A 25,823-nucleotide genomic window follows, 5' to 3' on the forward strand; every position below is an offset into this window, starting at 1 on the left:
GTAGACCATGTTACCATGTTACCGTGTAGACCATGTAGACCATGTTACCATGTAGACCATGTAGACCATGTTACCATGTTACCGTGTAGACCATGTAGACCATGTTACCGTGTAGACCATGTAGACCATGTTACCGTGTATACCATGTTACCGTGTAGACCATGTTACCGTGTAGACCATGTTACTGTGTAGACCATGTAGACCATGTTACCGTGTAGACCATGTTATCATGTTACCGTGTAGACCATGTAGACCATGTTACCATGTTACCGTGTAGACCATGTTACCATGTTACCGTGTAGACCATGTAGACCATGTTACCGTGTAGACCATGTTACCATGTTACCGTGTAGACCATGTAGACCATGTTACAGTGTAGACCATGTAGACCATGTTACCGTGTAGACCATGTTACCATGTTACCGTGTAGACCATGTAGACCATGTTACCATGTAGACCATGTAGACCATGTTACCGTGTAGACCATGTTACAGTGTAGACCATGTTACCGTGTAGACCATGTTACCATGTTACCGTGTAGACCATGTTACCGTGTAGACCATGTTACAGTGTAGACCATGTTACCATGTAGACCATGTTACCGTGTAGACCATGTTACCATGTTACAGTGTAGACCATGTTACCGTGTAGACCATGTTACCATGTTACCGTGTAGACCATGTTACCGTGTAGACCATGTTACAGTGTAGACCATGTTACCATGTAGACCATGTTACAGTGTAGACCATGTTACCGTGTAGACCATGTTACCGTGTAGACCATGTTACCATGTTACCATGTTACAGTGTAGACCATGTTACCATGTAGACCATGTTACCGTGTAGACCATGTTACCATGTTACCGTGTAGACCATGTAGACCATGTTACCATGTAGACCATGTAGACCATGTTACCATGTTACCGTGTAGACCATGTAGACCATGTTACCGTGTAGACCATGTAGACCATGTTACCGTGTATACCATGTTACCGTGTAGACCATGTTACCGTGTAGACCATGTTACTGTGTAGACCATGTAGACCATGTTACCGTGTAGACCATGTTACCGTGTAGACCATGTTACTGTGTATCCGATTAGCATGTTTTATTTATCTCTCTCTCTCTATCTCTCTCTCTCTCTCTCTCTGTGTCTCTCTGTCTCTCTCTCTCTATCTCTCTCTATCTCTCTCTCTCTCTCACTCTCTCTCTCTCTCTCTCTCTCTCTCTCTCTCTCTCTCTCTATCTCTCACTCTCTCTCTCTGTCTCTCTCTCTCTCTCTATCTCTCACTCTCTCCCTCTGTCTCTCTCTCTCTCTCTCTCTCTCTCTCTCTGTCTCTCTCTCTCTCTCTCTCTCTCTCTCTCTCTCTCTCTCTCTCCCTCTGTCTCTCTCTCTCACTCTCTCCCTCTGTCTCTCTCTCTCTCTCTCTCTCTCTCTCTCTCTCTCTCTCTCTCTCTCTCTCTCTCACGCTCTCACTGTCACTCTCTCTCACACTGTCACTCACTCACTCTCTCTCTCACTCTGTCACTCACTCACTCACTCACTCACTCACTCACTCACTCACTCACTCACTCCCTCTCTCACTCTCTCTCTCACTGTCACTCACTCACTCACTCACTCACGGTCACTCACTCCCTCTCTCACTCTCTCTAGACTATGGATGTCTGGGGAGCCAGGGTCCAGGTAGGGGTTTGCCTTTGAGGAGTGTATCCCTGGATATGAACATGTCAGGGGGCCGGCCCCCAGGGCCAGTATCCCCCATGAGGACCCCCAGCCCCTACACACTACAGCAGCAGCAAAGCATCTTGGGAAACCACGCCGCCATGATGTCCAACCAGGCCAACCTCGCAGGTGGGTGGAGTCGTCAGAGCGAAGGCTTATACTTTTTTTTGTGTATTTTCCTTGATCTACAAATACTCAGGCTATCAACAAACATTTACATTTGAGTAATTTAGCAGATGTTCTTGACCTTTTCTTGCTATGTAGTAAGAGGTTTCCCTGGTCAGGAGTCATCGAAGTCAGCACTCAAAGAAACACGTGTAACGGGATAAACTCGCTGCCCCTCTCTATGCTACCGTCTGACACGTCAGCTTTCTCCCTCTCTCTCTGTGGGGACCGATGACACGTCATAGTGAGTCACTTCCTGTTTCCGTGCAGGAAGTTGAGGGAGTCGGAGTCACCCACACACACACAGACACACACTGCCAGTTCCTCTCCTCTCACTTTCAGTTTGACTCACAGAAGGGCCACGGCACTCTTGACTCACAGACGGGCCACGGCACTCTGACTCACAGACGGGCCACGGCACTCTGACTCACAGACGGTCCACGGCACTCTGACTCACAGAAGGGCCACGGCACTCTGACTCACAGACGGACCACGGCACTCTGACTCACAGACGAGCCACGGCACTCTGACTCACAGACGGACCACGGCACTCTGACTCACAGACGAGCCACGGCACTCTGACTCACAGACGGGCCACGGCACTCTGACTCACAGACGGACCAAGGCACTCTGACTCACAGACGGACCACGGCACTCTGACTCACAGACGGGCCACGGCACTCTGACTCACAGACGGTCCACTCTGAAAACGACCAAATGGGGGAGGTGTAAACAAAATGATGTTGACTTCTGTCCTTGTAGATGGGCGGTATATTGTTGTCCCTCACTTTTTCCCTCTGACACTCCCCACACATTTACTCACTCACGTGATCTCTCTCTCCCTCCTTCCGTCTACCCCCCGTCTACCCCGTCTACCCCCCCAGGTCTAGTGAGGGGTCCTCGGCAGGGCATGCAGCACCAGCAGGAGGAAGGGGGTTGGGGTCCTGAGGGCCCGGGTCAGAGCGGTTCAGCCTCGGTCCCTCCTCCTGGGGCCCCAGGTCAGCAGGGGACGATGCACAGCCGTATGGGGCCCAACCCTGGAGGCCCCGGGGGCCTCATGAGACCCAGCAGTCTACCAGGACCTGCACCCAGGCAGATGCTGCAGTCGCAGATGATGGCCAACGGTGAGACTGTATATCTATAATTTCTAGTTCTATGCCAGGGTTGCTCTAGAATATATATTTGTCATGGTCTATCCACTTCACAGATCAGTGTTTCTTATCATTGTGCTTGGGGAACCACCAATTGATGTAACATATTTGTGTTGTCAATGGAAACCAATTTATTGATATTCATTTTCAGCATGTAGAAGTACAGTAGTAGTTTTGAAAAATAAAAGTTTTTGGATGTTGGGATAAAGCTGACACCTGCTGGCCAGTCAGAGGAACAACAGCCTGATACACCCTGATACACTGTCTAACCTTGATTTAACTAGACAAGTCAATTAAGAACAAATTCTTATTTACAATGACGGCCTACCGGGGAACAGTGGGTTAACTGCCTGTTCAGGGGCAGAACAACATGTTTACCTTGTCAGCTCGGGGATTCGATCCAGCAACCTTTCAGTTACTGGTCCAACACTCTTAACCACTAGGCTACCTGCCTCCTCTACACTCTAACCACTAGGCTACCTGCCTCCTCTACACTCTAACCACTAGACTACCCTACCACCTCTACACTCTAACCACTAGGCTACCTGCCACCTCTACACTCTAACCACTAGGCTACCTGCCACCTCTACACTCTAACCACTAGGCTACCTGCCACCTCTACACTCTAACCACTAGGCTACCTGCCTCTTCTACACTCTAACCACTAGGCCACCTCTACACTCTAACCACTAGGCAACTTACCTATCTCGAGTAGCTCAGTCTGGTTTGGGCATGGGGTTAATAAAGTTATATATACATTTTAATGTCTCTCTCTAATAAAGTTATATTCATTTGAACATTTCTCTCTAAAGAGATGAGTATAGGGTTAGTAAAGTTATATTAATTTGAATCTGTCCATAAAGAGATGGGCATGGGGTTAATAAAGTTATATTATTTGAATCTCTATAGATAGCATGGGGTTAATAAAGTTATATTATTTGAATCTCTCTCTATATAGATGGGCATGGGGTTAATAAAGTTATATTATTTGAATCTCTCTCTATATAGATGGGCATGGGGTTAATAAAGTTATATTCATTTGAATCTCTGTCCATAAAGAGATGGGCATGGGGTTAATAAAGTTATATTCATTTGAATCTCTTCCAAAAATGGAGATATGGAGTTGGTTCCCCCTTTGGGGTTAATAAAGCTTTATATTCATTTGAATCTCTGTCCATAGAAGAAGATGGGCATGGGGTTAATGTTGGAAATGGTACACTTCTGGGAAGGCTTTCCAAGAGTATGTGGACACCTCCTTCTGGGAAGGCTTTCCACTAGATGTTGGAACATCTCATTCCAAAATCATGGTCATTAATATCCACTCTTTGGGAATTTCCCCTTTGCTGCTATAACAGCCTCCACTCTTCTGGGAAGGCTTTCCACTAGATGTTGGAACATTACTGCTATAACAGCCTCCACTCTTCTGGGAAGGCTTTCCACTAGATGTTGGAACATTGCTGCTATAACAGTCTCCACTCTTCTGGGAAGGCTTTCCACTAGATGTTGGAACATTACTGCTATAACAGCCTCCACTCTTCTGGGAAGGCTTTCCACTAGATGTTGGAACATTGCTGCGGGGACTTGCTTCCATTCAGCCACGAGAGCATTAGTGAGGTTGGGCACTGATGCTGGGAGATTAGCCTGGCTCGCAGTCGATGTTCCAATTCATCCCAAAGGTGTTTGATGGGGTTGAGGTCAGGGCTCTGTGCAGGCCAGTCAAGTTCTTCCACATTGATCTCGACCTTGCTTTGTGCACGGGGGCACTGTCATGCTGAAACAGGAAAGGGCCTTCCCCAAACTGTTGCCACAAAGTTGGAAGCACGGAATCATCTAGAATGTCATTGTATGCTGTAACATTAAGATTTCCCTTCACTGGAACTAAGGGGCCCGAACCATGAAAAACAGCCCCAGACCATTATTCCTCCTCCACCAAACTTTACAGTTGTCTCTATGCATTCGGGCAGGTAGCGTTCTCCTGGCATCCGCCAAACCCAGATTCTACACTCGGACTGCCAGATGGTGAAGCGTGATTCATCACTCCAGAGAACGCGTTTCTAGCAGGGCAGAAATTTGAAGAACTGACTTGTTGGAAAGGTGGCATCCTATGACAGTGCCACTTTGAAAAGTCACTGAGCTCTTCAGTAAGGCCATTCTACTGACAATGTTTGTCTATGGAGATTGCATGGCTGTGTGCTAGATTTTATACACCTGTCAGCAACGGGTGTGGCTGAAATAGCCAAATCCACTCATTTGAAGGGGTGTCCACATACTTTTGGCCATGTAGTGTATATTAATTTGAATCTCTAACAGAAATGAACATGTGGGTTAATAAAGTTATATTAATTTGAATCTCTCTATATATATAGATGGGCATGTAGGTTAAAATAATAAAGTTCAATTATTTGAATCTATATATAGATAGCCATGGGGTTAATAAAGTTATATTATTTGAATCTCTCTCAAAATAGATGGGCATGGGGTTAATAAAGTTATATTAATTTGAACCTTCCTATATATATATATATACATAGAGAGAGAAAGAGAGAGATGGGCATGAAGGTTAATAAAGTTATATTATTTGAAACTCTCTATATATAGATGGGCATGAGGTTAATAAAGTTAAATTATTTGAATCTATATATAGATAGCCATGGGGTAAATAAAGTTATATTATTTGAATTTCTCTCTATATAGATAGCCATGGGGTTAATAAAGTTATATTATTTGAATTTCTCTCTCTTTAAAGAGATGGGCATGCGGACCCACCAGTTCTCCCAGCAACAGGCTCCACCCAATCAGACGGCTCCATGGCCGGACAGCATGATACCAATTGAGGCCTTCAACCAGAACAGGTAAGCAGCCCTCCGTACTACTCTACTGGACACTACATGAGACTACTTTACACGGGCCTCTGTCCTACAATCACTACTGCAGCTACTGTACCAGAACCTGTACCAGAACCTGTAACACACCGTACCAGAACCTGTCACACACCGTACCAGAACCTGTACCAGAACCTGTCACACACTGTACCAGAACCTGTCACACACTTTACCAGAACCTGTCACACACATTACCAGAACCTGTACCAGAACCTGTAACACACTTTACCAGAACCTGTACCAGAACCTGTCACACACTTTACCAGAACCTGTCACACACTGTACCAGAACCTGTCACACACTGTACCAGAACCTGTCACACACTGTACCAGAACCTGTACCAGAACCTGTCACACACTGTACCAGAACCTGTCACACACTGTACCAGAACCTGTACCAGAACCTGTCACACACTTTACCAGAACCTGTCACACACTTTACCAGAACCTGTACCAGAACCTGTCACACACTTTACCAGAACCTGTCACACACCGTACCAGAACCTGTCACACATTGTACCAGAACCTGTCACACATTGTACCAGAACCTGTCACACACCGTACCAGAACCTGTCACACACTTTACCAGAACCTGCCACACATCCTTCCTTTACCAGAACCTGCCACATCCTTCCTTTACCAGAACCTGTCACACATTGTACCAGAACCTGTCACACACCATACCAGAACCTGCCACACATCCTTCCTTTACCAGAACCTGCCACACATCCTTCCTTTACCAGAACCTGCCACATCCTTCCTTTACCAGAACCGTTGTCTGTCGGCGCTGGAGCAACTCTTATAGTTCAGACTAACCACTTTAAAACGGTTTGGATCAGTTAACTACAGCACAGAGAAGTGGTTAAAATAACTTATGGTCATTTAACCTTCCACCCCTTCTCTCCCTCTTCCCCCTCTTCCCCCTCCCCTCTCCACCCTCCCCTTCTCTTCCTCTCCCTCTCCCCTTCTCTCCCTCTCCCCCTCCCCCTTCTCTCCCTCTCCCCCTTCTTTCCAACCCCTCCTCTGTTCCCCTTCCCTCCCTCCCCTTCTGTTCATCTCCCTCCCTCCCCTCTCCTCCCCCTTCTCTTCCTCTCCCTCCCCTTCTCTTCATCTCCCTCCCTCCCCTCTCCTCCCCCTTCTCTTCCTCTCCCTCTCTGTTCCCCTTCCCTCCCTCCCCTTCTGTTCATCTCCCTCCCTCCCCTCTCCTCCCCCCTTCTCTTCATCCCCCTCCCCTTCTCTTCCCCTCCCTCCCCTTCTCTTCATCTCCCTCCCTCCCCTCTCCTCCCCACCATCTCTTCCTCTCCAGGTCTGTGTATGCCCCCCAGCAAGAGGAGGAGGTGTTGTGTGGGGGTCCGGGGCCCGGGGGGCAGGGGACTGGGGGTCCTGGTGAGGGGGGTTCTAGTGATGAGGGGGCTCTCATGTCACAGCTCTACACAGTGCTGAAGGACTTTGATGGCCTGGAGGAGATAGACAGAGCCCTGGGGATACCTACTCTGATGGGACAGGTACGATTCAGCAATCACTGTGTAGTGTTTTTCATCTATTAATATCCCTCTCTCTTAACTACTCTGTGACAGATCAGTCCATTCCTCCATCTCTGATCCCTCTCTTCTATCTCTCTTCTCTTCTTCTCTCTGGGGACACTCACCTGTCACTAGAGTTGTCCTTCTTTTTGTCATCTAGGCCTATACAGTCTATTTCTCCTCCTCTGTCTCTCCTCTGTTCCCATAGAGTTTAGAGTTTGGGGAAGCTATTTTTTCATCAGCCCCGGCTAGAGACTCATTCGGAGCTCAGCCCCGGCTAGAGACACATTAGGAGCTCAGCCCCGGCTAGAGACTCATTTGGAGCTCAGCCCCGGCTAGAGACTCATTCGGAGCTCAGCCCCGGCTAGAGACACATTAGGAGCTCAGCCCCGGCTAGAGTATCCGAGAAGATCAGGCTTTTTTTAGTAAACACAATTCATGCAATTCTACGACACAACATGAATGGAGACAGACCAGCACAATCTTTAATGCAATACCACAAAAAAGTACTCTGCAGGCGAAAAAACAACAACCTGGTCTTGAATCTAACCGTATGATATAATCTCAGCCTGCGAAAAGGAGAAACTTTACCAGATGACATCATCTAGCCTGAAGGAGGAAGTTATGTGACATCATCTAGCCTGAAGGAGCAAGTTATGTGACATCATCTAGCCTGAAGGAGGAAGTTATGTGACATCATCTAGCCTGAAGGAGGAAGTTATGTGACATCATCTAGCCTGAAGGAGGAAGTTATGTGACATCATCTAGCCTGAAGGAGGAAGTTATGTGACATCATCTAGCCTGAAGGAGGAAGTTATGTGACATCATCTAGTCTGAAGGAGGAAGTTATGTGACATCATCTAGTCTGAAGGAAGACGTTATGTGACATCATCTAGCCTGAAGGAGGAAGTTATGTGACATCATCTAGCCTGAAGGAGGAAGTTATGTGACATCATCTAGCCTGAAGGAGGAAGTTATGTGACATCATCTAGCCTGATGGAGGAAGTTATGTGACATCATCTAGCCTGAAGGAGGAAGTTATGTGACATCATCTAGCCTGAAGGAGGAAGTTATGTGACATCATCTAGCCTGATGGAGGAAGTTATGTGACATCATCTAGCCTGAAGGAGGAAGTTATATTGCCCTAAGCCAATGATAAAGACTGAGTGTACACACTCACCAGGGCTATGGGCCAATAAGATGGGCTGTAGGCCTACTGTCAACTCAATTTGGGAGTTGAGAATTTTGATAACTAAAGACAGATCGTTTTTTTGTTCTTTGTCTTTTGTGTTTTCCCCGCTATGCTTTTTGGAATATTTGGTCTGGGATTATTTTAGATGTGTTTTCACTGACAGCCTCAACTCAACAGTCAGCTGTTTGATAGGCTATTTGCTGTGTGTTGCTAACAAAATTCCTTTTTGTACTTTGTGATGTAAAACGATCCACCGCTAAATCATGCTCTCTCGTGTAGTATTTTGAAATATGTTATTCCACTTTATACAGACAGGAATAATGATCTAATGAAATGTGTATTTAACTAGACAAGTCAGTTAAGAACTAATTCTTACCGACCCCCCTCAGCTCCCAGCTGTGCCCTGGACACCATTTGTGAATTGATTGCCCCCCATCTAGCTTCTGAGTTTGTTCTGTTAGGTGACCTAAACTGGGATATGCTTAACACCCCGGCAGTTCTACAATCTAAGCTAGATGCCCTCAATCTCACACAAATCATCAAGGAACCCACCAGGTACAACCCTAACTCTGTAAGCAAGGGCACCCTCATAGACGTCATCCTGACCAACTGGCCCTCCAAATACACCTCCGCTGTCTTCAACCAGGATCTCAGCGACCACTGTCTCATTGCCTGTATCCGCTACGGTGCCGCAGTCAAACGACCACCCCTCATCACTGTCAAACGCTCCCTAAAACACTTCTGTGAGCAGGCCTTTCTAATCGACCTGGCCCGGGTATCCTGGAAGGACATTGACCTCATCCCGTCAGTTGAGGATGCCTGGTCATTCTTTAAGAGTAACTTCCTCACCATATTAGATAAATCAAATCAAATCAAATGTATTTATATAGCCCTTCGTACATCAGCTGATATCTCAAAGTGCTGTACAGAAACCCAGCCTAAAACCAACAGCAAACAATGCAGGTGTAAAAGCACGATGGCTAGGAAAAACTCCCTAGAAAGGCCAAAACCTAGGAAGAAACCTAGAGAGGAACCAGGCTATGTGGGGTGGCCAGTCCTCTTCTGGCTGTGCCGGGTAGAGATTATAACAGAACATGACCAAGATGTTCAAATGTTCATAAATGACCAGCATGGTCGAATAATAATAAGGCAGAACAGTTGAAACTGGAGCAGCAGCACAGTCAGGTGGACTGGGGACAGCAAGGAGTCATCATGTCAGGTAGTCCTGGGGCACGGTCCTAGGGCTCAGGTCCTCCGAGAGAGAGAAAGAAAGAGAGAATTAGAGAGAGCATATGTGGGGTGGCCAGTCCTCTTCTGGCTGTGCCGGGTGGAGATTATAACAGAACGTGGCCAAGATGTTCAAATGTTCATAAATGACCAGCATGGTTGAATAATAGTAAGGCAGAACAGTTGAAACTGGAGCAGCAGCATGGCCAGGTGGACTGGGGACAGCAAGGAGTCATCATGTCGGGTAGTCCTGGGACAGGGTCCTAGGGCCCAGGCCAGTTGAAACTGGAGCAGCAGCATGGCCAGGTGGACTGGGGACAGCAAGGAGTCATCATGTCAGGTAGTCCTGGGGCATGGTCCTAGGGCTCAGGTCCTCCGAGAGAGAGAAAGAAAGAGAGAAGGAGAGAATTAGAGAACGCACACTTAGATTCACACAGGACACCGAATAGGACAGGAGAAGTACTCCAGATATAACAAACTGACCCTAGCCCCCCGACACATAAACTACTGCAGCATAAATACTGGAGGCTGAGACAGGAGGGGTCAGGAGACACTGTGGCCCCATCCGAGGACACCCCCGGACAGGGCCAAACAGGAAGGATATAACCCCACCCACTTTGCCAAAGCACAGCCCCCACACCACTAGAGGGATATCTTCAACCACCAACTTACCATCCTGAGACAAGGCCGAGTATAGCCCACAAAGATCTCCGCCACGGCACAACCCAAGGGGGGGGCGCCAACCCAGACAGGCTGACCACAACAGTGAATCAACCCACCCAGGTGACGCACCCCCACCAGGGACGGCATGAGAGAGCCCCAGTAAGCCAGTGACTCAGCCCCCGTAACAGGGTAGAGGCAGAGAATCCCAGTGGAAAGAGTAGAACCGGCCAGGCAGAGACAGCAAGGGCGGTTCGTTGCTCCAGAGCCTTTCCGTTCACCTTCCCACTCCTGGGCCAGACTACACTCAATCATATGACCCACTGAAGAGATGAGTCTTCAGTAAAGACTTAAAGGTTGAGACCGAGTTTGCGTCTCTGACATGGGTAGGCAGACCGTTCCATAAAAATGGAGCTCTATAGGAGAAAGCCCTGCCTCCAGCTGTTTGCTTAGAAATTCTAGGGACAATTAGGAGGCCTGCGTCTTGTGACCGTAGCGTACGTGTAGGTAGGTAAGGCAGGACCAAATCAGAGAGATAGGTAGGAGCAAGCCCATGTAATGCTTTGTAGGTTAGCAGTAAAACCTTGAAATCAGCCCTTGCTTTGACAGGAAGCCAGTGTAGAGAGGCTAGCACTGGAGTAATATGATCAAATTTTTTGGTTCTAGTCAGGATTCTAGCAGCCGTATTTAGCACTAACTGAAGTTTATTTAGTGCTTTATCCGGGTAGCCGGAAAATAGAGCATTGCAGTAGTCTAACCTAGAAGTGACAAAAGCATGGATTCATTTTTCTGCATCATTTTTGGACAGAAAGTTTCTGATAAGCATGCTCCGTAAAAAAATGCAGAACTAAGAACAGATACAGCCCTTGGTTCACTCCAGACCTGACTGCCCTCGACCAGCACAAAAACATCCTGTGGCGGACTGCAATAGCATCGAACAGTCCCCGCGATATGCAACTGTTCAGGGAAGTCAGGAACCAATACACGCAGTCAGTCAGGAAAGCTAAGGCCAGCTTCTTCAGGCAGAAGTTTGCATCCTGTAGCTCCAACTCCAAAACGTTCTGGGACACTGTGAAGTCCATGGAGAACAAGAGCACCTCCTCCCAGCTGCCCACTGCACTGAGGCTAGGGAACACGGTCACCACCGACAAATCCATGATTATCGAAAACTTCAACAAGCATTTCTCAACGGCTGGCCATGCCTTCCGCCTGGCTACTCCTACCTCGGCCAACAGCTCCGGCCCCCCTGCAGCTCCTCGCCCAAGCCTCTCCAGGTTCTCCTTTACCCAAATCCAGATAGCAGATGTTCTGAAAGAGCTGCAAAACCTGGACCCGTATAAATCAGCTGGGCTTGACAATCTGGACCCTCTATTTCTGAAACTATCCGCCGCCATTGTCGCAACCCCTATTACCAGCCTGTTCAACCTCTCTTTCATATCATCTGAGATCCCCAAGGATTGAAAGCTGCCGCAGTCATCCCCCTCTTCAAAGGGGAGACACCCTGGACCCAAACTGTTACAGACCTATATCCATTCTGCCCTGCCTATCTAAGGTCTTCGAAAGCCAAGTCAACAAACAGGTCACTGACCATCTCGAATCCCACCGTACCTTCTCCGCTATGCAATCGGGTTTCCGAGCCAGTCACGGGTGCACCTCAGCCACACTCAAGGTACTAAACGACATCATAACCGCCATCGATAAAAGACAGTACTGTGCAGCCGTCTTCATCGACCTTGCCAAGGCTTTCGACTCTGTCAATCACCATATTCTTATCGGCAGACTCAGTAGCCTCGGTTTTTCGGATGACTGCCTTGCCTGGTTCACCAATTACTTTGCAGACAGAGTTCAGTGTGTCAAATCGGAGGGCATGTTGTCCGGTCCTCTGGCAGTCTCTATGGAGGTGCCACAGGGTTCAATTCTCGGGCCGACTCTTTTCTCTGTGTATATCAATGATGTTGCTCTTGCTGCGGGCGATTCCATGATCCACCTCTACGCAGACGACACCATTCTATACACTTTCGGCCCGTCATTGGACACTGTGCTATCTAACCTCCAATCGAGCTTCAATGCCATACAACACTCCTTCCGTGGCCTCCAACTGCTCTTAAACGCTAGTAAAACCAAATGCATGCTTTTCAACCGATCGCTGCCTGCACCCGCTTGCCCGACTAGCATCACCACACTGGATGGTTCCGACCTTGAATATGTGGACACCTATAAGTACCTAGGTGTCTGGCTAGACTGCAAACTCTCCTTCCAGACCCATATCAAACATCTCCAATCGAAAATCAAATCAAGAGTCGGCTTTCTATTCCGCAACAAAGCCTCCTTCACTCACGCTGCCAAGCTTACCCTAGTAAAACTGACTATCCTACCGATCCTCGACTTCGGCGATGTCATCTACAAAATTGCTTCCAACACTCTTCTCAGCAAACTGGATGCAGTTTATCACAGTGCCATCCGTTTTGTCACTAAAGCACCTTATACTACCCACCACTGCGACTTGTATGCTCTAGTCGGCTGGCCCTCGCTACATATTCGTCGCCAGACCCACTGGCTCCAGGTCATCTACAAGGCCATGCTAGGCAAAGCTCCGCCTTATCTCAGCTCACTGGTCACGATGGCAACACCCATCCGTAGCACGCGCTCCAGCAGGTGTATCTCATTGATCATCCCTAAAGTCAACACCTCATTCACCTCATACAGTACTCTGCTGCCTGTGACTGGAACGAATTGCAAAAATCGCTGAAGTTGGAGACTTTTATCTCCCTCACCAACTTCAAACATCAGCTATCTGAGCAGCTAACCGATCGCTGCAGCTGTACATAATCTATTGGTAAATAGCCCACCCATTTTCACCTACCTCATCCCCACAGTTTTTATTTATTTACTTTTCTGCTCTTTTGCACACCAATATCTCTACCTGTACATGACCATCTGATAATTTATCACTCCAGTGTTAATCTGCAATATTGTAATTATTCGCCTACCTCCTCATGCCTTTTGCACACATTGTATATAGACTCCCATTTTTTCTCTACTGTGTTATTGACTTGTTAATTGTTTACTCCATGTGTAACTCTGTGTTGTCTGTTCACACTGCTATGCTTTATCTTGGCCAGGTCGCAGTTGCAAATGAGAACCTGTTCTCAACTAGCCTACCTGGTTAAATAAAGGTGAAATAAAAAAATTACATAATGACGGCCTGGGAACTTGGGGAGGACCACTGGTTATTTGTGCACCTGTGGAGGTCAGTGCTGTTTAAGATGAGGGAGGACTCCAAAATATATTTTCATGTGCACGGCCTTATTAACCTACACTATGAATGACAGTTTACAACGTAGGGGTACACAGGTCGACAGAAAAGGTTTAGGTGACACTTTAGCTGATCTAGAGTCTAATCATTAGTCCAACAGTATCACCTCTTGCCTGCATCTAGCTGATCTAGGGTGTAAATCATTAGTCCAACAGTATCACCTCTTGCCTGCATCTAGCTGATCTAGGGTGTAAATCATTAGTCCAACAGTATCACCTCTTGCCTGCATCTAGCTGACCTAGGGTGTAATCATTAGTCCAACAGTATCACCTCTTGCCTGCATCTAGCTGATCTAGAGTCTAATCATTAGTCCAACAGTTGCAAACGAGAGTTTCTATTGGACAAATTCAGGTATGTTTATCCCCGTTTCGTTCCGTTTGCGTCCGTTTAAGAAAAAATAAAATTCAACAGAATAGGCAGAATGAATACACAGTTCACATTCATAGCAGCCACGTTGTATTCCTTCTCGGATCGATGCGCTCTCTTCCTGTCACCTGTTCCCTTCTCTTGTGGACTTCAATGAACACCAGCTGTACAGTTGAAGTCGGAAGTTTACATACACCTTAGCCAAATACATTTAAACTCCGTTTTTTAACAATTTCTGACATGTAATCCTAGTAAAAACTCCATGTTTTAGGTCACTTAGGATCACCACTTTATTTTAAGAATGTGAAATGTCAGAATAATAGTAGAGAGAATTATTTATTTCAGCTTTTATTTCTTTCATCACATTCCCAGTGGGTCAGAAGTTTACATACACTCAATTAGTATTTGGTAGCATTGCCTTTAAATGATTTAACTTGGCTCAAACGTTTTGAGTAGCCTTCCACAAGCTTCCCACAATAAGTTGTGTGAATTTTAGCCCATTCCTCCTGACAGAGCTGGTGTAACTGAGTCAGGTTTGTAGACCTTGCTCGCACACGCTTTTTCGGTTCTGCCAACAAATGTTCTATAGGATTGGGGTCAGGGCTTTGTGATGGCCACTCCAATACCTTGACTTTGTTGTCCTTAAGCCATTTTGCCACGACTTTGGAAGTATGCTTGGGGTCATTGTTCACTTGGAAGACCCATTTAACTTCCTGACTGATGTCTTGAGATGTTGCTTCAATATATCCACATACTTTTCTTCCTTCATGATGCCATCTATTTTGTGAAGTGCACCAGTCCCTCCTGCAGCAAAGCCCCCCACAACATGACGCTGCCACCCCCGCGCTTCACAGTTGGGATGGTATTCTTCGGCTTGCAAGCCTCCCCCTTTTTCCTCCAAACATAACGATGGTCATTATGGCCAAACAGTTCTATTTTTGTTTCATTAGACCAGAGGACATTTCTCCAAAAAGTACGATCTTTGTCCCCATGTGCAGTTGCAAACCGTAGTCTTTCTTTTTTATGGGGGTTTTGGAACGGTGGCTTCTTCCTTGCTGAGCGGCCTTTCAGGTTATGTCGATATAGGACTCATTTTACTGTGGATATAGATACTTTTGTACCCGTTTCCTCCAGCATCTTCACAAGGTCCTTTGCTGTCCTGGGATTGATTTGCACTTTTCGCACCAAAGTTAGCTAACATAGGATCCCTCTGGTCTAGCCAGCTAGCTAACATAGCATCCCTCTGTTATAGCCAGCTAGCTAACATAGCATCCCTCTGTTATAGCCAGCTAGCTAACATAGCATCCCTCGGTTATAGCCAGCTAGCTAACATAGCATCCCTCTGTTATAGCCAGCTACCTAACATAGCATCCCTCGGTTATAGCCAGCTAGCTAACATAGCATCCTTCTGTTATAGCCAGCTAGCTAACATAGCATCCCTCTGTTATAGCCAGCTAGCTAACATAGCATCCCTCTGTTATAGCCAGCTAGCTAACATAGCATCCCTCTGTTATAGCCAACTAGCTAACATAGCATCCCTCTGTTATAGCTAGCTAGCTAACATAGCATCCCTCTGTTATAGTTAGCTAGCTAACATAGCATCCCTCTGTTATAGCCAGCTAGCTAATATAGCATCCCTCTGCTTGAGCAGGTTGTTTCAGTAAGCTAAACTAGCTAGCTGCGTTTGCTAGCTAAGTAAGTGAAACTGAAAGTGAAAAGAAAATACAATCTCTCTCCTTTTGCTTCTCCTTCATTTTTGAAGAAATGTATTTGTTCAAACTGTTCAACTATTGTCTTTCTCTTTGAATCAACTACTCTCCACGTGTTATGCACTGCAATGCTAGCTAGCTGTAGATTATGCTTTCATTACTAGATTCATTCTATGATCCTTTGATTGGGTGGACAACATGTCAGTTCATGCTGCAAGAGCTCTGATAGGTTGGAGGATGTCCTCCGGAAGTTGTCATAATTACTGTGTAAGTCTATAGAAGGGGGTGAGAACCACACGCCTCCTAGGTTTTGTATTGAAGTCAATGTACCCAGAGGAGGACGGAAGCTACCTGTCCTCTGGCTACACCATGGTGCTACCCTACAGAGTGCTGTTGAGGCTATTGTAGACCTTCATTGCAAAACAGTGTGTTATAAATTATTTGGTGACCTGAATATATTTAGTGCCTAAAAAGGATAACTTTTTAAATTCATTAAAAAATATATTTATTTATGAAATTCACTGAGGAGGATGGTCCTCCCCGTCCTCCTCGGTGGAGCCTCCATTGCTCTGCTCCCGTTCTTTATTTTCTCTTGTCTATTTTCTGTCTAAATACATCGTATCCTCTCGTCTCCTGTCTTTCTCCAGGGTCAGTCTGTAGATCAGGACCAGTTCTCTTCAGACCCGTCCATGTTGTTGGACCAGAAGCCTCCAGTGTACGGCCAGCAGGACCCCCCACCCGGCTCCCATCTAGCCCAGAGAGGATACCACGACCCTGGGTCCGGCAGACCCATGCAGGACCCCCCACCAGGCTCCCATCTAGCCCAGAGAGGATACCACGACCCTGGGTCCGGCAGACCCATGCAGGACCCCCCACCAGGCTCCCATCTAGCCCAGAGAGGATACCACGACCCTGGGTCCGGCAGACCCGTGCAGGACCCCACAGGTAGGGCTGGGAATTGGCAATCAGGGAGTTCACAATTCAATATTATCACGTTACGGCGGATCACGATTCAATCCGTATTGCGATTGTATATCACGATTCAATCCGTATTGCGATTGTATATCACGATTCAATCCGTATTGCGGTTGTATATCACGATTCTACATGTTATTGCGATTTGATATTCTGAACATCACTATGTTGTTGCTTCAGAGAGACATGAGAAAATTACAACTTTTACATTTTTTATGATTGTTACCTTGGCTCAGAGTAATTGTGATTCTCAACTGAATGGACCCCCCCCACACACACTTCTACCCACAGGGCAAGGCTTCCACCCTATGGCTGGCCAGATGAGCCCCAGACCAGGATACCCCATCATGAGGATGCAGCAACGACCGGGGCTGAGGCCCCAAGGGGTGGTTCCTAACCAGCCTAATACACTGAGGTTACAGCTGCAGCACCGGTTACAGGTACAACAGGCACCCAGACAGACAGACAGACAGACAGAACACACACACTGAACACACACACACACACACACACAGACAGAACACACACACTGAACACACACACACACACACACACACACACACTGAACACACACACACAGAACACACACACACACACACACACACATAGAACACACAGAACACACACACACACATAGAACACACACACACAGAACACACACACACAGAACACACACACACACATAGAACACACACACAGAACACACAGAACACACACAGAACACACACACACAGAACACACACACACAGAACACACACAGAACACACAACACACGCACACAAAACACACACACACGCACAAAACATACACACACAAAACAGACACACACAGAACACACACACACAGAACACACACACAGAACACACACAAACGCAGACAAAACACAAAGCACACACAGAACACACACATACACACACACACACAAACACACACACACAACACACACACACACAACACACACAGAACACACACACACACACACACAACACACACAGAACACACACAAAACACACACACACACACACACACAAAACACACACAAAACACACACAAAACAGACACACACACAAAACACACACAGACTGGGGAATGGTACAGAACACAGACTGGGGAATGGTACAGAACACAGACTGGGGAATGGTAGAGAACACAGACTGGGGAATGGTACAGACTGGGGAATGGTACAGGGTACAGACTGGGGAATGGTACAGAACACAGACTGGGGAATGGTACAGAACACAGACTGGGGAATGGTAGAGAACACAGACTGGGGAATGGTACAGACTGGGGAATGGTACAGAACACAGACTGTGGAATGGTAGAGAACACAGACTGGGGAATGGTAGAGAACACAGGCTGGGGAATGGTAGAGAACACAGACTGGGGAATGGTACAGACTGGTGAATGGTAGAGAACACAGACTGGGGAATGGTACAGAACACAGACTGGGGAATGGTACAGAACACAGACTGGGGAATGGTACAGAACACAGACTGGGGAATGGTAGAGAACACAGACTGGGGAATGGTACAGAACACAGACTGGGGAATGGTAGAGAACACAGACTGGGGAATGGTAGAGAACACAGACTGGGGAATGGTAGAGAACACAGACTGGGGAATGGTACAGAACACAGACTGGGGAATGGTAGAGAACACAGACTGGGGAATGGTAGAGAACACAGACTGGGGAATGGTAGAGAACACAGACTGGGGAATGGTACAGAACACAGACTGGGGAATGGTACAGAACACAGACTGGGGAATGGTACAGACTGGGGAATGGTAGAGAACACAGGCTGGGGAATGGTAGAGAACACAGACTGGGGAATGGTACAGACTGGTGAATGGTACAGAACACAGACTGGGTAATGGTACAGAACACAGACTGGGGAATGGTACAGAACACAGACTGGGGAATGGTACAGAACACAGACTGGGGAATGGTAGAGAACACAGACTGGGGAATGGTACAGAACACAGACTGGGGAATGGTAGAGAACACAGACTGGGGAATGGTACAGACTGGGGAATGGTAGAGAACACAGGCTGAGGAATGGTACAGAACACAGACTGGGGAATGGTAGAGAACACAGACTGGGGAATGGTAGAGAACACAGACTGGGGAATGGTAGAGAACACAGACTGGGGAATGGTAGAGAACACAGACTGAGGAATGGTAGAGAACACAGACTGGGGAATGGTAGAGAACACAGACTGGGGAATGGTACAGAACACAGACATGGGAATGGTACAGAACACAGACTGGGGAATGGTAGAGAACACAGACTGGGGAATGGTACAGAACACAGACATGGGAATGGTACAGAACATAGACTGAGGAATGGTAGAGAACACAGACTGAGGAATGGTAGAGAACACAGACTGAGGAATGGTAGAGAACACAGACTGGGGAATGGTAGAGAACACAGACTGGGGAATGGTAGAGAACACAGACTGGGGAATGGTACAGAACACAGACTGGGGAATGGTACAGAACACAGACTGGGGAATGGTACAGACTGGGGAATGGTAGAGACAGGGGAATGGTACAGACTGGGGAATTGTAGAGAACACAGACTGGGGAATGGTACAGAACACAGACTGGGGAATGGTACAGACTGGGGAATGGTACAGACTGGGGAATGGTAGAGAACACAGACTGGGGAATGGTAGAGAACACAGACTGGGGAATGGTAGAGAACACAGACTGAGGAATGGTACAGACTGGGGAATGGTAGAGAACACAGACTGGGGAATGGTAGAGAACACAGACTGGGGAATGGTAGAGAACACAGACTGGGGAATGGTAGAGAACACAGACTGGGGAATGGTAGAGAACACAGACTGGGGAATGGTACAGAACACAGACTGGGGAATGGTACAGAACACAGACTGGGGAATGGTACAGAACACAGACTGGGGAATGGTAGAGAACACAGACTGGGGAATGGTAGAGAACACAGACTGGGGAATGGTAGAGAACACAGACTGGGGAATGGTAGAGAACACAGACTGGGGAATGGTAGAGAACACAGACTGGGGAATGGTAGAGAACACAGACTGGGGAATGGTACAGACTGGGGAATGGTAGAGACTGGGGAATGGTAGAGACTGGGGAATGGTAGAGAACACAGACTGGGGAATGGTAGAGAACACAGACTGGGGAATGGTAGAGAACACAGACTGGGGAATGGTACAGAACACAGACTGGGGAATGGTACAGAACACAGACTGGGGAATGGTAGAGAACACAGACTGGGGAATGGTACAGACTGGGGAATGGTACAGACTGGTGAATTGTAGAGAACACAGACTGGGGAATGGTAGAGAACACAGACTGGGGAATGGTAGAGAACACAGACTGGGGAATGGTACAGAACACAGACTGGGGAATGGTAGAGAACACAGACTGGGGAATGGTAGAGAACACAGACTGGGGAATGGTAGAGAACACAGACTGGGGAATGGTAGAGAACACAGACTGGGGAATGGTAGAGAACACAGACTGGGGAATGGTAGAGAACACAGACTGGGGAATGATACAGAACACAGACTGGGGAATGGTAGAGAACACAGACTGGGGAATGGTACAGACTGGGGAATGGTAGAGACAGGGGAATGGTACAGACTGGTGAATTGTAGAGAACACAGACTGGGGAATGGTAGAGAACACAGACTGGGGAATGGTAGAGAACACAGACTGGGGAATGGTACAAACTGGGGAATGGTAGAGAACACAGACTGGGGAATGGTACAGAACACAGACTGGGGAATGGTAGAGAACACAGACTGAGGAATGGTACAGACTGGGGAATGGTAGAGAACACAGACTGGGGAATGGTACAGAACACAGACTGGGGAATGGTACAGAACACAGACTGGGGAATGGTAGAGAACACAGACTGGGGAATGGTAGAGAACACAGACTGGGGAATGGTAGAGAACACAGACTGGGGAATGGTAGAGAACACAGACTGGGGAATGGTAGAGAACACAGACTGGGGAATGGTACAGGACACAGACTGGGGAATGGTACAGGACACAGACTGGGGAATGGTACAGGACACAGACTGGGGAATGGTACAGGACACAGACTGGGGAATGGTACAGACTGGGGAATGGTAGAGAACACAGACTGGGGAATGGTAGAACACAGACTGGGGAATGGTAGAGAACACAGACTGGGGAATGGTAGAGAACACAGACTGGGGAATGGTAGAGAACACAGACTGGGGAATGGTAGAGAACACAGACTGGGGAATGGGAATGGGGAAGACAGAACACAGACTGGGGAATGGTACAGAACACAGACTGGGGAATGGTACAGAACACAGACTGGGGAATGGTACAGGACACAGACTGGGGAATGGTACAGACTGGGGAATGGTAGAGAACACAGACTGGGGAATGGTAGAGAACACAGACTGGGGAATGGTAGAGAACACAGACTGGGGAATGGTAGAGAACACAGACTGGGGAATGGTACAGACAGGGGAATGGTAGAGAACACAGACTGGGAATGGTAGAGAACAGACTGGGGAATGGTAGAGAACACAGACTGGGGAATGGTAGAGAACACAGACTGGGGAATGGTAGAGAACACAGACTGGGGAATGGTACAGAACACAGACTGGGGAATGGTACAGGACACAGACTGGGGAATGGTACAGACTGGGGAATGGTAGAGAACACAGACTGGGGAATGGTAGAGAACACAGACTGGGGAATGGTAGAGAACACAGACTGGGGAATGGTAGAGAACACAGACTGGGGAATGGTAGAGAACACAGACTGGGGAATGGTAGAGAACACAGACTGGGGAATGGTACAGACTGGGGAATGGTACAGACTGGGGAATGGTAGAGACTGGGGAATGGTAGAGACAGGGGAACACAGACTGGGGAATGGTACAGAACACAGACTGGGGAATGGTACAGAACACAGACTGGGGAATGGTACAGACTGGGGAATGGTACAGACTGGGGAATGGTAGAGAACACAGACTGGGGAATGGTAGAGAACACAGACTGGGGAATGGTAGAGAACACAGACTGAGGAATCGTACAGACTGGTGAATGGTAGAGAACACAGACTGGGGAATGGTACAGAACACAGACTGGGGAATGGTACAGAACACAGACTGGGGAATGGTACAGAACACAGACTGGGGAATGGTAGAGAACACAGACTGGGGAATGGTACAGAACACAGACTGGGGAATGGTAGAGAACACAGACTGGGGAATGGTAGAGAACACAGACTGGGGAATGGTAGAGAACACAGACTGGGGAATGGTACAGAACACAGACTGGGGAATGGTAGAGAACACAGACTGGGGAATGGTAGAGAACACAGACTGGGGAATGGTAGAGAACACAGACTGGGGAATGGTACAGAACACAGACTGGGGAATGGTACAGAACACAGACTGGGGAATGGTACAGAACACAGACTGGGGAATGGTACAGACTGGGGAATGGTAGAGAACACAGGCTGGGGAATGGTAGAGAACACAGACTGGGGAATGGTACAGACTGGTGAATGGTACAGAACACAGACTGGGTAATGGTACAGAACACAGACTGGGGAATGGTACAGAACACAGACTGGGGAATGGTACAGAACACAGACTGGGGAATGGTAGAGAACACAGACTGGGGAATGGTACAGAACACAGACTGGGGAATGGTAGAGAACACAGACTGGGGAATGGTACAGACTGGGGAATGGTAGAGAACACAGACTGGGAATGGTACAGAACACAGACTGGGGAATGGTAGAGAACACAGACTGGGGAATGGTAGAGAACACAGACTGGGGAATGGTAGAGAACACAGACTGGGGAATGGTAGAGAACACAGACTGAGGAATGGTAGAGAACACAGACTGGGGAATGGTAGAGAACACAGACTGGGGAATGGTACAGAACACAGACATGGGAATGGTACAGAACACAGACTGGGGAATGGTAGAGAACACAGACTGGGGAATGGTACAGAACACAGACATGGGAATGGTACAGAACATAGACTGAGGAATGGTAGAGAACACAGACTGAGGAATGGTAGAGAACACAGACTGGGGAATGGTAGAGAACACAGACTGGGGAATGGTAGAGAACACAGACTGGGGAATGGTAGAGAACACAGACTGGGGAATGGTACAGAACACAGACTGGGGAATGGTAGAGAACACAGACTGGGGAATGGTACAGACTGGGGAATGGTAGAGACAGGGGAATGGTACAGACTGGGGAATGGTACAGAACACAGACTGGGGAATGGTACAGAACACAGACTGGGGAATGGTACAGACTGGGGAATGGTACAGACTGGGGAATGGTAGAGAACACAGACTGGGGAATGGTAGAGAACACAGACTGGGGAATGGTAGAGAACACAGACTGAGGAATGGTACAGACTGGGGAATGGTAGAGAACACAGACTGGGGAATGGTAGAGAACACAGACTGGGGAATGGTAGAGAACACAGACTGGGGAATGGTAGAGAACACAGACTGGGGAATGGTAGAGAACACAGACTGGGGAATGGTACAGAACACAGACTGGGGAATGGTACAGAACACAGACTGGGGAATGGTACAGAACACAGACTGGGGAATGGTAGAGAACACAGACTGGGGAATGGTAGAGAACACAGACTGGGGAATGGTAGAGAACACAGACTGGGGAATGGTAGAGAACACAGACTGGGGAATGGTAGAGAACACAGACTGGGGAATGGTAGAGAACACAGACTGGGGAATGGTACAGACTGGGGAATGGTAGAGACTGGGGAATGGTAGAGACTGGGGAATGGTAGAGAACACAGACTGGGGAATGGTAGAGAACACAGACTGGGGAATGGTAGAGAACACAGACTGGGGAATGGTACAGAACACAGACTGGGGAATGGTACAGAACACAGACTGGGGAATGGTAGAGAACACAGACTGGGGAATGGTACAGACTGGGGAATGGTACAGACTGGGGAATGGTAGAGAACACAGACTGGGGAATGGTAGAGAACACAGACTGGGGAATGGTAGAGAACACAGACTGGGGAATGGTACAGAACACAGACTGGGGAATGGTAGAGAACACAGACTGGGGAATGGTAGAGAACACAGACTGGGGAATGGTAGAGAACACAGACTGGGGAATGGTAGAGAACACAGACTGGGGAATGGTAGAGAACACAGACTGGGGAATGGTAGAGAACACAGACTGGGGAATGGTACAGAACACAGACTGGGGAATGGTAGAGAACACAGACTGGGGAATGGTAGAGAACACAGACTGGGAATGGTAGAGACAGGGGAATGGTACAGACTGGGGAATGGTAGAGAACACAGACTGGGAATGGTAGAGAACACAGACTGGGGAATGGTAGAGAACACAGACTGGGGAATGGTACAAACTGGGGAATGGTAGAGAACACAGACTGGGGAATGGTACAGAACACAGACTGGGGAATGGTAGAGAACACAGACTGAGGAATGGTACAGACTGGGGAATGGTAGAGAACACAGACTGGGGAATGGTACAGAACACAGACTGGGGAATGGTACAGAACACAGACTGGGGAATGGTAGAGAACACAGACTGGGGAATGGTAGAGAACACAGACTGGGAATGGTAGAGAACACAGACTGGGGAATGGTAGAGAACACAGACTGGGGAATGGTACAGAACACAGACTGGGGAATGGTACAGGACACAGACTGGGGAATGGTACAGAACACAGACTGGGGAATGGTACAGGACACAGACTGGGGAACACAGACTGGGGAATGGTAGAGAACACAGACTGGGGAATGGTAGAGAACACAGACTGGGGAATGGTAGAGAACACAGACTGGGGAATGGTAGAGAACACAGACTGGGGAATGGTAGAGAACACAGACTGGGGAATGGTAGAGAACACAGACTGGGGAATGGTAGAGAACACAGACTGGGGAATGGTAGAGAACACAGACTGGGGAATGGTAGAGAACACAGACTGGGGAATGGTACAGAACACAGACTGGGGAATGGTACAGAACACAGACTGGGGAATGGTACAGGACACAGACTGGGGAATGGTACAGACTGGGGAATGGTAGAGAACACAGACTGGGGAATGGTAGAGAACACAGACTGGGGAATGGTAGAGAACACAGACTGGGGAATGGTAGAGAACACAGACTGGGGAATGGTACAGACTGGGGAATGGTAGAGAACACAGACTGGGGAATGGTAGAGAACACAGACTGGGGAATGGTAGAGAACACAGACTGGGGAATGGTAGAGAACACAGACTGGGGAATGGTACAGAACACAGACTGGGGAATGGTACAGAACACAGACTGGGGAATGGTACAGGACACAGACTGGGGAATGGTACAGACTGGGGAATGGTAGAGAACACAGACTGGGGAATGGTAGAGAACACAGACTGGGGAATGGTAGAGAACACAGACTGGGGAATGGTAGAGAACACAGACTGGGGAATGGTAGAGAACACAGACTGGGGAATGGTAGAGAACACAGACTGGGGAATGGTACAGAACACAGACTGGGGAATGGTACAGACTGGGGAATGGTACAGACTGGGGAATGGTAGAGACAGGGGAATGGTACAGACTGGGGAATGGTACAGAACACAGACTGGGGAATGGTAGAGAACACAGACTGGGGAATGGTACAGACTGGGGAATGGTACAGACTGGGGAATGGTAGAGAACACAGACTGGGGAATGGTAGAGAACACAGACTGGGGAATGGTAGAGAACACAGACTGAGGAATGGTACAGACTGGGGAATGGTAGAGAACACAGACTGGGGAATGGTAGAGAACACAGACTGGGGAATGGTAGAGAACACAGACTGGGGAATGGTAGAGAACACAGACTGGGGAATGGTAGAGAACACAGACTGGGGAATGGTACAGAACA

At 47.9% G+C, this 25,823-nt stretch overlaps 1 protein-coding gene across 1 annotated transcript in view; it reads left to right on the top strand.

The window, feature by feature from the left end:
* The window catches only part of LOC115127600 (nuclear receptor coactivator 2-like), a 352,732-nt gene that overhangs the window by 234,944 nt on the left and 91,965 nt on the right, over positions 1-25,823 (top strand). Inside the window, exons 12-17 of the mRNA XM_065006881.1 lie at positions 1,654-1,851; positions 2,772-3,011; positions 5,785-5,890; positions 7,226-7,424; positions 16,560-16,857; positions 17,179-17,327. Of these exons, the coding sequence (XP_064862953.1) occupies positions 1,654-1,851; positions 2,772-3,011; positions 5,785-5,890; positions 7,226-7,424; positions 16,560-16,857; positions 17,179-17,327 (1,190 nt within the window). The remainder of the gene's footprint in view (positions 1-1,653; positions 1,852-2,771; positions 3,012-5,784; positions 5,891-7,225; positions 7,425-16,559; positions 16,858-17,178; positions 17,328-25,823) is intronic.

This window comes from Oncorhynchus nerka, linkage group LG22, assembly GCF_034236695.1.
Source record: "Oncorhynchus nerka isolate Pitt River linkage group LG22, Oner_Uvic_2.0, whole genome shotgun sequence".
Taxonomy (NCBI): Eukaryota; Metazoa; Chordata; class Actinopteri; order Salmoniformes; family Salmonidae; genus Oncorhynchus; species Oncorhynchus nerka.